Genomic DNA, 17181 nt, shown 5'->3' with positions numbered 1-17181 from the left:
GATTGCCTTCTTTAAAAATCATTTGATGAAGAGTCTAGATGTCAAACTCATCAGAGCAATGATAACTGAAAGTCTTAGTATATTGTGACCATCACATATCTACTTTTTTAACAAATAATTTCTTTTTACATCAGGGGAAAAATAAATGAAAACTCTTGCTTTTGTGTAAGTGCTATAAATAAATGAAAATACCAATTAGGGTAAATGAACAATAACGAAAAGAGAAATGTATAAAATCTGCACTGATTCATACATAATCTGTATATTTCAAATTAAATCTCCACCATTTCAATAGCAATAAGTCAGACAGTAGCAGTGAGGCAAACAACAGAGAGAACACTAAATTTTGAGTCCAAGTACCTGAGGTCCAATCCCAGCTCTGTTCTTTACTATCTTTATGACCCTGAACAAATCTTTTCACTTTTATTGGACTCAAAGTACTCATCTATAAAAATAGAAAGCTGGAATAAATAATCCCTGAAGATCTTTCCAGAGGTAATGCTAAGTAGTAGAACTGGGAATTGAACTTAAATTTCCTGGTTCCAAATATAATGCCTTTCCCAGTTACTACAAATTCAATTACCTCTCCTAGAATAGCATTGATCCAACCCTAGAGGTAGAGACTTAGTCTGTAGCCAATAAACATACCTGAGTATAATGTGTGCAAACTGGACCAGAACATCGAAAGGGGCAATATGGGTTACATTCATGCTGATAAGGATAGGTAAAGTCTCTCACTTCATCATACCATGCTTGGACGTGGAATGTTGGAGGCCTGTATCTATATTAAATAAAATCAGAATTTATTAAAACTCCAAACTAAGTATGTGAAAATACATAATTAAATGTTGTAATGAGCCTTTTAATATAGCCTTAGCAATGGATTTTTGAAAGAAACTATAATCATGTTTCAAAAAATTTTCATTTTTCTGTCACTAATTTAACTCATCTAACAGCGGAGCTGTTCAGGTCCTGCTATTATTACTTTTTTGTCTAATTTAATTTGGTCCTAAGATTACGTTAGCTTGCAGAGATGTGTTACTATAAATCCGTATTGAAACATTCACATTTTGCAACACTAAAAGTTTTATTTTAATTTACCTTCCCCAATGTGCCCCCAAATTCTGTCCAATTGATGGAAGAAGGCTTGCAGGTCCATGTTCCCACAGGCAAGTTTCAGCCCAGGATTCTGCAGATCTCTCCAGTTCTACATCCCATGTCTACAGTTAAAAAGAAAAGTTATATGTATGTGTATACATGGAGTTTGGGATTTTAGTAAGAACTCATTGGGGGTACTCATTTCCCAACTTTTGCATTGGGGTATCACTTTAAATATGTAAGAATTTATTTTTTTCAAAAGAGGGAAGGGGAATTACATTTAATGAGAATAAATACTTAAAAATCTTGAAATGTATCTTTGAAGAAAATAATTTAAAATTATAGAAATAGATTCTTCATAACAAAGAAAGGCTACCAAAGTTTCTCCATTCACTGATGTTATTCAGCAGCTAGGTGGCCCAGTATGTGAGAACACTGCATCTGAACTAAGAAAGATCTCAGTTCAAATTCCACTTCTGACACTTAGTAGCTGTGTGACCCTGAAAGAATCACTTTATCTTTGTTGCCTCTCTTCTCCAATCTGTAAAATGGGAGTAGTAATAGCACCTACCTCCCAAGGTTGTTGTGGAGATCAAATGAAATATGTTAAGCATTTTGAAAATCTTCCATGCTATATAAATTCTAGTTATTAATGTTATTAATAATATTAACATTTTATTAACAATAATAAAATCATAATAAAGGAAAACTAAAGCAAATCTTTTGGTTTTTGCTGACAAATTCAATACAAAATACTTCTCCCAAGGTCTCAGTGTAACATATACATACATACAAACAAATGAACATTTTAAAAAAACCCTAAATAATCAATATAATTTAGTTTAAGACATAAGTTACTTTTGCCATTGTAGAATGGAAGTCAATGAATTAGTGATTTTTTAATTTGAGTGCATGTATTTATTAGTAATTAAGAGATTTTAGATAAAATATTTGGGTTTTTGACACAATCTTGTGGTTAGTGTCAGATACAGCAGATTTTAAAACTGTGTGCACTATAGTTTTTGATCTAAGTATTTTATATAGCAAGTACAATTTTAGATTCAGAGTTTATGTTCCAATGTAAAGACTCGCAAAGTCACCAAAATGTCTCATCTTAGTATGGAAGTGACACAGTTTTCTATAAAGCCATGCTAGGGAAGTGTAAGCTTCAGCATGTTCCAACCTAGAAAGTTTCAAATATAGGTCCAACAAGCAACCTAGCTAAGTCTGTAAATCATTTCCAGACTGTTTTTCATATGGTGAAGAACTTTTAGGTAACAGCAACTCTAAAAAATTATCTAGTCTGCCTAAATGACACTAAGGTATAACCTGCCTTAATTGAGAATTGTTGCTCCAGCATTTTCAGTTATGTCCAACTCTGTGTGATCCCATTTGGGGTTTCCTTAGCAAAGATACTAGAGTGGTTTGCCATTTCCTTCTCTAGCCCATTTTATAGATGAGGAACTGAGGCAAACACTGTTAAAGTAACTTGCCCAGAGTCACACAATTAGTAATGTATTCAAGGCCAGATTTGAACTCATGAAGATGAGTCTTCCTGATTCCAAGTCCAATTCTCTAGAGAATACCGGCCCCAACAAAATCACAGATCATTGAAGTACCAGAATAAATAGAAGCTATATAATTCAAGCACTTCCAATCCATTGTGGTCTATCTGTAAGGTCCTATAAATAGCAATCCTCTAGAAATCTTATTCAGTTGCTTGTTTCATTTTAATAGTATCCAGGAAATAAAAGTAACACCATTCTGGTTATATCTAATGTTTTCACATGAGTAAATAAGGTCAGTGTCTTATAATTTTCTGCCTTTAAATTTCCACCTACAGGGGCAGCTAGATGGTGCAGTTGAGTAGAGCACCAGCCCCGGAGTCAGGAGGACCTGAGTTCAAATTCAGCCTCAGACACTTGACCCACTTACTAGATGTGTGACTTGGGCAAGTCACTTAACCCCAATTGCCCTGCCTTCCCCCTTCCAAAAAAAAATCAAAATTAAATTTCCATCTATAGATAAGACTATGGATCTTTTGCTTAAGTAAGCTTTGGAATCTGCCCAGAAGATAATTCCTTCCCAGTCACTAATTTATGAATGTGTAATGCAGCTAACGGTTTCTGTGGATAGAGCATCTGGCCTGGAGTAAGGAAGACCTGAATTCTAAAGGCCTCAGACATTTACTAGTTGTGTGACCACAGGCAGGTGACATTCTCAAAAAAATGTGAAAAACAAGTGTTATTAGATAGATTCCTGGTTAGAAGCGAACATAAAGAAAAAAAAGAAAAAAATCAGTGAGTCAAAACATGAAAGTAATTCTAAAAAACAAAAAAATAAGTGAAGGCAATAGTGTTAGTCTTACTTCTAGTGAAAGTAGCATAAGGGAGAACACTCCCGGCCTTGAAATTCCTGATGTTCTCATGGAAGGAGATTGTCCTTCCAAGCAATAACCCTTCCTCCTCCTCCTCCCTCTCCTCCCTCACTCCAGCCATGACTCTTCTCAAAGGTAAAGTGCAGGTTAATTTGTTTTATTTTGGTTTATATTGTGTACTAATCATTGCTATTGTATTTCGGGTGCATTAGAGACAAAAAACTTACTTAAAACTACAAATAATTATTTTTATATGAATATTTTTGGGGATGTGGTACCAATCATCTGACCTTACATCATTTCCTATGGGAAAATTCACTTTGCAATAGGAACAAATCGCATGACGACACGAATCTTGGAACGAATTAAATTCGTAAACCGGGGTTCTACTGTACATCTCTATTACCCTTGCTGGGTTATTTGGCTTCTCTTCTTTCTCTCATCCCTCATCTCAATTTCTATTTTTTTTTTAATCCAAGGTTATATCCTAAACCAGGAGTTCTGTTCTGTAAAGTTTGGATTAAGTCAAAGCACCCTACTTGAGGACCTAGAGGGTCACAAGTTTCCCTACACCTCTCCTAAACCTTCTGTTCTTCTTTCTCTATTCCTTAATCCCAAGATTTCAATCATCCCCATGGCTTCAATCATCACTTCAATGCTAACTATTCTCAAATCTACATCTCAACTATCCATCTTCTTTTTGTGAATTCTAGCGTCCAACCACTCATTAAAATGTCCATGTGTACATTTCACAACATTTAAGATGCTGATAAATATCATTCCTTCGCAAATACCACACCCTCAATTTCCCTATTCCCCTCAATGGCACTGCCATTCTCCTGATCACTAAGAACAGAAACCTTAGCATTAGCGCAAACTTATTCATGCCCTTCATTCACTATATCTAGTCACCACTTCCTGCCATTGTTTCCTTCAAAATGCTTCTTATATCCAATCTTTAATATATTCCCACTACTTCCTTTATTGTAAAGATACTCTTTATCTCACTACTGGATTGCTACCACAGCCTTATAACTTTCTTTCCTCAGTACAATGTCTTCTTCCTCTTCAACGCAGTGTGCATCAGGCCACAATAACACTTAGATCATGTTATTCTTTGGCTCAAAAATGTCAGTTCCTCCTGACTTTCCACTATCCTCCTCTGGCTGACTTTCAAGACTGTTCATAATCTAGCATTCTATTACCTATCCAACTTTATTTTGTATTATTTTTTCCAAATGTAAACTCTAGCCCAATCACACCAGTCTCCTTACTATCCTCTAAAACATGCCATGATTATATCTCCATGTACTTTTTTTCTTATATCAGTCTTATCACCTTAAATATTCTCTCTTTTTCTAACTATACACATCCTACCCATCTTTGAAGGCCCAGACAAGTCCCATTTTAGGCCTCAATGAAACTCTGTACTCTGTGTTGTTGAGGGGATGTGCCATAATAGCTAAATAACCAGTCAGAAAGACTTCAGCTTCTGATCCTGACATATATTAGATCTGTGACAAGGATAAGTCATTTAATCTCTCAGCATTCTAGCCAACTCTCTAAGAATTACAGAGAGGGAGCTGACCTGTATTCATTTCCCAACCTGGAAATTTTCTATCTGAAAAAAAAAAATCACAAGTCCAATCCCTAACCACAATCCCTAACCGCATTTAACTACACTGTTCTGTTTATTATTGTTATTACTATTATTATTTCATGTATGTCGTCTCTACACCTGGACTAAATTGTAAACTCCTTGAAGGAACACTCTAGGCAGGAGCATACTGATAAATGTTTAACAACCTACTTTCAGGGGGAAGAAATGCTGTAGACACAACGCACTTTAAATTTCATCTGCATTGTTAACATTTTCTCTATCACTTTAAGTCTAGACAATCAACAAAACTATAAATCAAGCCCTCATCTGTAGTGTTTGTTGATTTCTAAAGTACAAATTATCTCAACGAAAATTAAACAATTGGCCCTCTGACTCAGCTACCTCCAGCACACCCCTGGTTCTATGCTTTTTAAATATATTTCCCTTCTTCCCTTTCCATCCCACCCTCCTCCTCCCTGTCCAATGACACAGTCAGTACTTACAGAGTGACTCAACAGATTTGCAGAAAATATTGTCTGGAGTCATCATGAAAAGAAAGAGAGTGAATCTAACACAGTGGAACACAAAACGCTAAGCACTGACCTAAAAGGAATGAACTCCAAAAGGAAAGAAGCTGCACAATTTTACAAAGTATTTCCTCAAGACAGTCTTTAGAGGTGAGTAGTGAAATCATCATATCTCCATTTTACAGTTGAGAAACCTGGAATAATTTACCCAAAGTTATTTATAGAAGGTGACAGAGCCAAGAAATAAACCTAGAACTTCTGACCCCAAGTAAAGTGCTTTTCGTTATACCAAGTGTCTTTATATGAAGTCAAAATCATGACCGCTTTTTTATTTTAATTCTGTCCTTTGGAGAAAGATAAAATAAATCTACCCCTACCTCCACATTACAACTGCTTATATTATATATTATGTTGCTATCCAGTAGCAGTACAGTATTGCAGAAAGAACATTATTTATGGGGTCATAGGACCTGGGTTACTTCCTCTTCATGGCCTTAAGCAAGTTCCTCTCCCTGAACTTTAGGATTCTCATTTGTCAAACCTGCACGGTGGATAGGGTGTTCAGGGAGGACTAGTACTGCTGATGTGATGGCCTACTGAGCTTTTTTCAGAGCTGCTCAGCCACCTTTGGCATCCACCTTCACCCAGCTCATTTGTGGCTCCAAGAAGTTGTAGCATGTGCAGAGGCCACACCCCAGTAAACCATCTCCGAAGGTGGGCTAAACCAGGTTGAGGGTAATTGACAGGCCTCAAATCTATTCGTGAGTTAAGGGGATGTCTACCCCAAGAATGTAAAGACTTTTCCCATCAGAATGGGTAGATGAGAGCAATTTTTTTTTTTCCAATGCGCCATGAAGGTGGCTGAAGCAAGCACTGTGGAGCGCTTAGAGCTTGGTCAGATATGAAAGATGCCAAGGTCATCCGCTGTCATCTCAACTTTTGTCCTGCCTCACTTAAATCCAATTCACCCACAAGTCAAGCCATCACCTGTAATGTCATTGGTCTCCTTCAAAAACAAAGAACAACAGAAGACCTTCTAGGTCCTTTTCATCTCCAAAACTGATTCCATGAACTTTTTTATAGGATTGCAAGTTTTTCAAATTCCTCTTTTTCAAATTCCATCCTTGAATCCCTCCTCTGTTATCATTCCAAATTATCAGTGTCCCCTCTTGGAATATGACATTGAATATAATACTCTATCTGTGATCTGACTAGTCAAGAGTACAGTGACACTATTAACATCTTGTACTACTTGGTCACTAATAGATAGGTATATGGTATACAGAATGACTTCCTTGTTGGGAGTCAACTTTGGAAAGTCAGGGAAAGCACTGAATTGTTTGACAATGTCAGAAGCCAATGTAAAGATTTGTCAGTACATAAAATCGTGGCTCAACAATTAGGAATCTACCAAAGTTTAAAGAGCCAAGGAGAAATCCTTCAGGCAGTGTAGTGAGCCCAGTCTCTTTACAGCAAACAAAACCAATTAGCTTCCATAACAATAGATCAATTAGTCAATGATCACAACTATGCCTGAGGGGTCTGAGCTTCAATCATGTCCCTAACAAGTTATTTAAGGTCTCCATGTATCTGAAACAGGCATGCCTAGAAGATATTAGAAGGTGTTGTCATAGACACAGTTCTTAATAACTTCATGACACAAAGTTATCATTGTGAACAGCTCTTTGTTGTTTTCTGAGTCAGGAAACACAAGACAACATGTAAGACTTTTTGACCCTAAAAGTAAAATTTTTCCAACTCATGGAGATTTTGGGAGGAGGGGAGAGAATAGGGGGAAATGACTTTTGATTGTCTCAGTCAGCTATTCCCCCTGAATTAATGTCATTTGAAAATTTGATAATAATAATTTCTAGGCTTTCATGAAAGACACTGAAAAAAAGCATTGAAAAGGCCAAAATCAATGACAGAGCTACAATAAGCAATTAAAAACCTCTTTCTGGGTATAGAGTAACTACTAAATAATCTTTGAATATGACTTTTCCCCTAGATTTTCTTGATTTAAATCTGCAGTCTAATAATTGTATTGATTTGTCAACTGTACTTAAAAATTCAAAGCTAGAGTTCTATATAATAACTTTAGCTATGTAGAACAAATCTGAAACAATAAACCCTAACACTTTTGGTCCTAAAAGTCTGATTTTACAATGTGTAGATGTTGAATATATGTTATAGGTAAGTTTTCATTTTAAAAAAATACCTGAAAAGTAACTATCTGCTAAGAAAACAAAAACAAAGGCTTCACCAAAAGCCAAGGTAACAACAAAACTAGGGATTGATAAGCGATTCATAATTTGGAGGCAAACTGGTGGAGTATTTGGGTGAGTATCTTTGTCCCTAAATAACCAAGATCTATAATGGACTCATTTTAATGCTTCAGCAACACTTACTGATTTACTCAGTATTAATTTTCGATTATTCTAAAATTATTAATTTATAGAGCTAGGTGGCTCATTAGAAGTCATCTGGTCCAATTCTTAACCAAATCATGCCTTTTGTCCATATAGCCTTTGTTTGAAGACCTCAGGGGAAAACTCATTATCCACCCTGGGGCAACTAATGTATCTCTGGACAACTCTCACTGATGTGAAGTATTTTGTTACACTGATTCACACTTATCATCTTATACCTTCCACCCATTGGTCTTAATTTTGCTTTTTAATGCCAGATGAAGAAATGTTAATGCCTCTTCCATGTGACTATCTTTCAATAGTTTGAAGATTGTTACCATGTCCTATTTAGGTCTTTTTTCCAGGTTCGATATTTCCAGTTCCTTCAACCAATCCTCCTATAGCACAGTCTCCAGTATGTCCTTTTCTGGACATACTTCAGCTTATCCACATTCCTTCCAAAATGTGATGTCTAGAATTGGACACATCTTTTTGAAATGGTCTCTCTATGAGACAGTACAGTAGGATGATCATTTTTCTCTTAATGAAAACATTATACTTGTATTGATGCAATTTCCTCTTGCCTTTCCTTGCTACATTATGCTAACTAACTCACTGAGTTTCTGGCAATACCAAAAGGAACCTTTTTTCTTCACATGAACTGCTTGGTCACCATATCTTACCTAATATATGTTTATGCGATTAACTTGTTTTTAACCCAATGATCTCTTCAGTGCCAAGTCCCATGATTCTCAGTATTCACTTGCCTTGACCTCTCTGAAGCAACAGACACTTGATCAACCCTTCCTCATAAGTACTCTTCCAGCTCTCTTTTGGTTCCCCTCTTACCTGTCTGGTCACACTTCAATCTCCCTTTATGAATCATCATTCATGCCCCCCCCCAACCACAGGTGTTCCCTAGGGTTCTATCAGCCAACCTATGAAGTATATGTCTCCAAGCTTTGAACCATTCACAAATTTGCTCTCTATGTGTTCCCCAAACACCGAACAGAACAGGCCAAGGAAGGAGCACCTAGATGTCCATTATAGAAATCTCCTGCTTGATTATGATTTCCTAATAAATCATCTTTGGATTGGGTCATTAAGGGAGTCCTGAATCCACCTCACTTTATCACACTTCAAAGACTGTCCAATGTTTTTCTAAAATCCAGATATAACATGGCCCTGAAATTCTTCTCATTTGTTGGTCAAAAAACAAACAAGCAAACAAATATGAAGTTAGTCTGGCACACACACATCCTTTCTGTTTTAAGTGCTGATTCTAAGTGGTTTTCTAAATCTTCTATCTTTATTCTCTAGGAGAATTTTACCAGGAATCAATATTTACTTTACTGGCTTATCATTTAAAGTGTTCATCTTCTTGCTCTATTACAAATCTTAGGACATTTGCTTATCTTTAGTCTCAAGGCATTTCTTCTGAGTTTTAAGATTCCTCAAAGACCATGGACAGCAGGTCATCAACACATTCAAAAATCTATCACGTGACCTGGCATGTATCTCATCCTTACCTGGTGAAGGCAGCTAAATGCTCTTATTTTCTGCTAATTCATCTTGTGTTCCCCATTCTTGTTAACATTTTTTTTAATTTATGGCTCCTCATTTGAATATCATTTATCATGATAAAAAAACTATCTTGATCACCTATCTTGATAGTCAAAACTCAAAATATGTCTCTCCTTTGATGCATAAACAGAATACTTTGAATGGCACCCAAAATAAATTGTATTGAAATATTTTTATAGTATTGTAAGGCAGCAACAGTATTTGTAATTTTCCTTCTTTTGGTTGCATATAATACTGTAGGTTAAAGCTACCAATAGCTTCTAACCACCTCCATTTAACTGCTGGTTATTCCCCACCAACTCCTGCTTAAATGTAGGTTTGCAAATCCAGGCAAAATGTTCAGAAAGATTTTTCCCCAGCTGTTCACCAAAATTTACTTTAAAGACAACCATGCTCTAAAAACTATCACAACAGATATTTGACCTGAGTGAAACTTCCTCTCATAATTGCATCTATACTTCACACTTTCTTAGAATCAAGCATTTTTGTCAAAATACATTCTGTTAATCTTTCTGACCCCCAATAATATTTTCCTGGAAAACCATCCAATTTAAATAGAAGGCATTATTATCTTCTTTTTAGAATACTTGAGGCAGCACTTTTAAAATTAAACACACACTCCCAACATAGCTGGTGATTTTGGTAGTTGTATAGCCTGGGGAGGCAGGGCAACTGGTCCAGGGGTCAAATCTGGATGTTGCTTATTTTTGAATGGCTTGCCAGCTGAGGATAATTTTTACAGTTTTAAATAGAATAACACTTTATTCACAAATGCAAAAACCATTTTTACCTTACTGGTCAGAAAAAAACTGTAGATTATAATTTGCTTACCCCTGATCTTCACATTTGCAACCACTTTTTACATCAATAAAACATTCAAGGTCATCATGACAAGTAAGAAATGCACAATTTAGAAAACATTCAAAATAACTCTTATCCTATGCCATTACTGGCTGGCCAAAGAATAAGAAAAGACTCAAATTTTTAATTTTCAATAGATTAAGATATAAGTGCTACAATGAGAACAGTGTTGGTTCTGTAGTCAGGACCTCTGTTAAATCCCACCTGGGATGCTTATTACCTGTGTGACTTTGGTCATATCACCCGGATTAACTTTTCCCTGTAAAATGAGTGGATTGAACCACATGGCCTCAGAAGTTCCTTCCAATTTGTGCTCTATGATCTGATTCTCTTCCCCTCCCAATGCTTATCATTACACATTAGCAAGGAATAATTATTAATGTGAATATTTCTTTTTGTTCCTCTTTCCATGAGAGGTAACATTTTGCTGGCTCAGTTTACAATAAACTATACACTTCATCAGTGCTAAAAAAAATATGATCTGTATGACATTGCCATATTTCTCAATGGACCTACAATCTAATAGGGAAGGAAGCAGCTTGTACACTAATGACTTTTTAAAAAAGTATGAATTTGATAAGGGAAAAGATCTCTCAAGTGGTTGCTACAAGAAAGTTGAAGAAGGTAAAAATACTTTTGGCCAGGGTGTAAAGGAAAATGGAAAAAAAAAGCTTCATAGAAGAGATAGAACTCTAGTTGCATCTTGAAAGAAATTAAAGAGAAGGAGAAGGAAAGGAGTTAGGCATGGAAGGAGAGATAATTCTGTCCAAGATGGATAGAGTAAGCAAAAGCATAGGAGTAAGAAAGGACAGGTTGAGAACAGAGAAAAGTGCTGAATCTGAGTGAATGGTTCAGTTTGGCTGGGATACAGAATACATGAAGGGAATACTATAAGATAAAGTTAAAATGGAAGAGGGGAGGGTAAAATGTTAGGATCAGGAGGTTATGTATGCTTCATTCAGGATGCAGGAGCTACCAGAAACTTTCAAGATGAGCGAACTGATGCGATCAGATTTGAGACCATTAGAAAGTCACTTAGTCATGTTACATAGAGAGGGCCAGTCAGTACATCATTACAGTAGTCTAGGTAAGAAGTTGTGAGTGTCTAAACTAGAGTGGTTGAAGTAGGAGTGGAAACTACTTAAAAAAAAGAAGAGGAAACAAAATCTCTAATAATAGTATGTAGAAATTTGCTCCTTTCCTTCTCAGAGTTTCATGATAAAATTAAAAGAATAAAAGGGAAAGGATGGGAAAGGAAAAGGGGAAGGGAAAGGGGAAGGGGAAAGGGGAGGGAAGTGAAGGAAAAAGGGAAAAACAGGTAAAAGTCACCTAAGTCAAAAAGTGAGGACACACTAAAACTTTCATTGGGCATTTCATAGTATAAGAGATCCTGATGAATGGAAGATGAAAGACTGGAAAATGGCAAGCTAAAAATTAATATTCTTTGTAGTTTAATAATAGCCAACAATAGTTAGCATTTATATTGTGCTTTAATGCCTGCAAGGTGCCTTACATTTATTATTTCATTTTATCCTCACAACAACCCCAGGAAGCAACTGCAATTACCACTGCCATTTTATAAATGGGGAAACTGAGGCAGGCAGATATTAAGTAACTTTCTAGGGATCACACATCTAATTAAGTGTCTGAGATTGGATTGTTGTCTTCCTGACTCCAAGACAGCATCACCTAGCTGCCTTCAAAAGCTATTATTTTTGAAATTTGACCTATCCTCAAAAGGTAGGAAAAATACCATCTTCTTTTTCTCTGATTTCTCCTCGCTAGTCAGTCAAAACTTTCATTGCCTCTCTACCACCTCCACCCCTATGATCTTGCAAATAGCTCTTTACTTTCTAATGCAACTACACACAAATAACAAGAATACAAATAATACATCATTGTCCTACCCATCCCCTCCTCCCCACCCAAATTCTAAATTCCATGACAGCTGGGCCCAATCTTATAAAAAAGTGTGTATTCCCCAGCATTGCGCATAGAACTCTGCACATAGTAGGCACTTAATAAATGTTGTTAATTTATGGACAAAACCAATTAATAATAATTTAGCTGAAAACTGGCAATTTTTATATTTTTATACCTAGTTTCCTATTTTCCCCTTTCACACACACATATCCATTAGAATGTATGCTGAGGACAGGGACTATTTTGTTGCTACTGTTTTTTTTTAACTTTCTTTGTATCTCTAGCACTAGCACAGTGCCTTAGAAGTAAGAATGTTTTAAATTAATTGTCCTACTTTGAAAAAATATTTTAACTCTCTGATGACAAGAGATTTATTTTTAGAAAATATTGTCACAAATTTTATTATCCTCAAGGGTTTTCATTAATTGGCCTTCTGAAACGATATTATAGGAACATAGGGCCAAGTGCTGGGGCAGAATTCTGTTGTTCCAAGTAACAGCTGTGCAATATCTGACCCTTTTACATTTAAGTTCCTTGATGATTTAGCTAACAATAATAAAAGAAGTAAATGCATCCACGTAAATACTACTATACTGCTGGATCAATGGGCATTTTAAAACTGTAATCACCTGAAAACAGGCCAGGTGTTTTCAATGTGAATACATCAATGCTGACAGTGCCATTTGGATCTATGATCCTATACCATTGCTCCCCAGATGGGAGCCTATGGATGGAAACTCCATCAGAGGGGAAGAAAAAAAACACACATCCTACTGGCAGATAGGCCAAAATGGCCCTGGGCCTGTATACACCACCCACATATGTTTCTGTTGGCAGCAAAATCTTATGACATTTCATGGCCAACAAGTCATCTGTGGTGAAAATATTATTTCCACATTGGGGAAAATACCTCTGGCAAGATTCCACCACTGTCCTAGAAATCTACACCAAAGAGAATTATTAATCCACAGTCAATGACTTGATTATGGAGATGAAACATACTATGTTAAAGGTAGAAGGAAATGATTGATTGGTATAATGCATTTTTGATAATTTATCTAAACATTAAAACACATTAGAACTTAATCTGAGTTAATGACACTGACTTGGAAAAAAATCATGATGCTAGGCCAGAAATGAAATTCTTACAATAAATAATTATTCTTCAAACACAGAGAGTACTTGAAGCATAGTATTATGTTGTTTGCAACTCATCACTTGTAGCTACTGGTGACCCCATTAAATTCAAGCCCCCTTTAAATATGCTTTAAAGTAACTAAGAATAGTGCTAATGTACTATTATAAGACAGAATTAATTCAATAAGCCAGATAAAGTGGAAAACAATGAATTGGAAATCAGACAGAAAAGGATACCAGCCTTAGATACATCAAGAATCTGTGCAATGAGTAAACGGTAGCTTTAGCTCTCTTTGCATCAGCTAGATGGCAAAGTGGTTAGAGTGCTAGACCTGAAGTCACGATTAATTTTCCTGAGTTCAGATCTAGCCTCAGACATTTATTACCTGTGTGACCCTGGGCAAGTCACTTAACCTCCCTCTTCCTCAGTTTCCTCAACTGTAAAAATTGAGATACCTCCCAGAGTTGTTGTGAGGTTCAAATTGAGATAATATTTGTAAAACGCCTATTGTAGTGCCTGGCACATAGTACAATCTTAATAAATGCTTGTTCCTTTCCCTCTTCCCCTTCCCTTTCTAAGATTTAATAGTAGGTATTAATGACCTGATGGAGACAGCATGGTACAGTGCTTATATTGTTGAGCTGATTGCAAATCCTACTTCTGACCATGTATGATCATAGTCAGGTCAAGTAACCAATACGTTCTTCAAAGCAATTCCACAGAAATTATCTACTAAGGCACAGGCAGGTTGTAATCAACTTTGATAGAGGCAGTTGTACTGGGAACTCCTCAAGATAATTAACCTTACGGATTACATTGTAAGCACAGAACATCAACTGAGTCAAAACTACACAGTCACACCCATATTTCTTAATAACACTCTACAGATGCAATGTCTGCTGATAAAACCATTCATGAGGATGCAGATTCAGGGTTGTAAGAAATCTTTATTGCTATTTTTTTGACAGCCATGAAAGGGTGACCTAAAACAAGTATATTGAAAATGATTATGACTTTTGCCTGGCAAAGTAAAAATCAAAACAAATAAAAAAACCCCAACATACCAAAGATTGTTGCAAGGGATTAATACATAATAAACTGAAATAATCTACTCTTTGTGATTAGGAATTTAATGTTCATTCAGTTGGAAAGACATCACTCCTAGACTATAAGTTCCATGAAGCATGGGACTGACTGATAGTACCTACCTTATAGAAATGTTGTGAGGATCAAATTAATATTTGTAAAGTGCTTAGCGCAGTGCCTGGCACATAGTAGGCTCTTTGTAAATGCTCATTCCCTTTCCTTCCTTTTCCCTTCTTTCCCCCTCTATATGTGATTTTTTCCCCTAGAACGTATGAAGAAAAATTAATTATCACATTGGCTAAAGAACCTCATTATATTTTTTCCTTGATTCATAGACATTAGAGCTGGAATGGACCTTGGAGATTAGCCCCTCATTTTACAAATGAGAAATGAATTGAGGTTTGGAGTAGGAAAGTGTTGCCATACCCTGGGTTTCTCTGGGACTAGGCAATAAAGGAAGGAGATCTCTGATGCCAAATCCAGTGCTCTTTTCATTATGCCAAATCTGCCTCCTTAGGGCCCACACTATACAAGAGGGTTGTTCATGTAGAAAGAAGAAATTCTCTATTAGGAATCTTCATGTTTGGAGTAAATAAATCTTCGATCCTCTCAAAAGCAAATCTCTGTTATAATGAAATTTGGAAGACAGTATGTTCCTCTGCCTATCATACCTCAGGACACAAAAAAAAATAAAAATATCCATAAAATAACCAAGGGAGAGGAGAATCTATTGTATGAAGACTTAAATAATTAGCCTTTTTCTCGACAACTTAATGGATGTGTAGTTAGCATCTGCTATGTCAAGAATGGAACTGGTAAACACGGACTTACAAGTCAAATCCCAAGATAACCAAATTCAAAGGAAAGGATTCTCTCTTGAGATTAAATGTAAGTAGAACCAGAACAACGTATACTAGAGTACTGACAATATGAAAACACGTCTGAAAGACTTAAAAACTTTGATCACTGCAATGATCAGTCATGATTCCAGAGGACTGATGAAAAACTCGACCAAGTATTGACAAACAGATGATGAACTAACATGCACGTTGAAAAATACATTTCTGGATGTGGCCAAAATAGGAATTTGTTTTCTTTGACCATCCTTATATGACATAAGAGTTCTGTATTCTCTTTTTTCGGTGGGTTAGAGGAGTTGAGAGGGAAAAAACATTCTTGATAATCAGATAAAAAATATTATTTTAAAAAGAAAAAGCTTCAATGTAGCAATTTTAGGAAAATAAAAGTAATTTTTATTGTACAGATGGAATATATAGATTCCAGAAAGAGTTAGACAAATTCGTAATGACAAAGCCATAACGACTTACAAGGGAAAACTAAAGTTGTTCAGGACTATGTCCCAAACCTTGAAGATTGATATCAATAGGGCATCACTAGGGTCAACTAGGCCCTTCTAGACTATACATTTTAGCATAACTAATATAGATTTTATAGTATATTTTCAAAACAAAGGAAAAAGCAATGCTGCTGTCCTTGAGATACTGACTTTATTCTCAAAAGAGTCAATTCATAATGTGAATAAACGCATTTACGTGGTCTGAACAACAGACATAATTTCAACCATAGTATCAATGTTATTCTCAGTAAAAGCATTTCTTTTGAGGGGTAGCTATCTCATCAATTAGAAGACTCCTCTGAAATGCTTGACATATTAGCTGTTTAATACGTCCTCCTCCTTCAAGTAGCGAGGTGGCACAGTGGATAGAGAGAACCAGGCCTGGAGTCAGGAAAACCTGATTTCCAACTCAGCCTCTGACCCTAGCTCTGTGACCCTGGGACAAGTCACTTAATGCTGTTCACCTTAGTTTCCTCATCTGTAACATAAGCTAGAGAAAGCAATGGCAAACCACTCCAGCATCTTTGCCAAGAAATCCCCAAATGAGGTCATGAAGAGTTGGTCACAACTGAAATGACTAAACAATATCATCCATTAAAGGAATGTAATGATTTTGCAGGCCCATTACTGATTTGATTGAATAATTACAGGAGTCAGGATTAGGAGAGAACACTGATAACACGATGATGATAAAGAATTTGCCATTGTTAATTTTTTTTTTTGAGCAATGGGAAGTCCGGATAATTTGACAGGGGCAGGAAACTCCCTCCACAGATGTGGATGTGTAGCTTGTCTATAATTTAATGTTATGGAGTTGCCTAGAATACAGGGGTTAATTGACCTTCCTATGGTTTCACAGGTAGTATTCATTAGATGCAATACTCTGACATGTGTTCTTTACTCTAATTCTAGTCCTTTGAGCAGTAAGACATGTTTCCTCTCATTATGATTTTAACTAGAGCTAAAAATATTCCTTTCTTCATGGACTAGTTGATTTTAATAAAGCTAAATGTGAAGTAAGTTATTTCAAAGCAATACATATTTTCCCTTCAATTGCCATAAAAAAAACCACAACAAAAAACTGGGAATTTCCCTGGGGAAATTTCCTGGCTAAATTAATTAAGAATATTTCTATGAAAAGGATTAAGATAATGGACCTCTTTGTGAGATGCTAACATTGTAGTAATGGGAATACTTTCCAAACATTTTTAGAATTTTACAA

At 36.0% G+C, this 17181-nt stretch overlaps 1 protein-coding gene across 1 annotated transcript in view; it reads right to left on the bottom strand.

The window, feature by feature from the left end:
* Positions 1-17181, bottom strand: part of CRISPLD1 (cysteine rich secretory protein LCCL domain containing 1) — a 47418-nt gene that overhangs the window by 24101 nt on the left and 6136 nt on the right. Inside the window, 2 exon segments of the mRNA XM_036768988.1 lie at positions 649-781; positions 1102-1220. Coding sequence (XP_036624883.1) covers positions 649-781; positions 1102-1220 — 252 coding nt within the window.

Source organism: Trichosurus vulpecula, chromosome 1 (assembly GCF_011100635.1).
Source record: "Trichosurus vulpecula isolate mTriVul1 chromosome 1, mTriVul1.pri, whole genome shotgun sequence".
Taxonomy (NCBI): Eukaryota; Metazoa; Chordata; class Mammalia; order Diprotodontia; family Phalangeridae; genus Trichosurus; species Trichosurus vulpecula.
The sequence above is the reverse complement of the archived record's forward strand: the minus strand, read 5'-3'. Positions and strand labels throughout refer to the sequence as shown.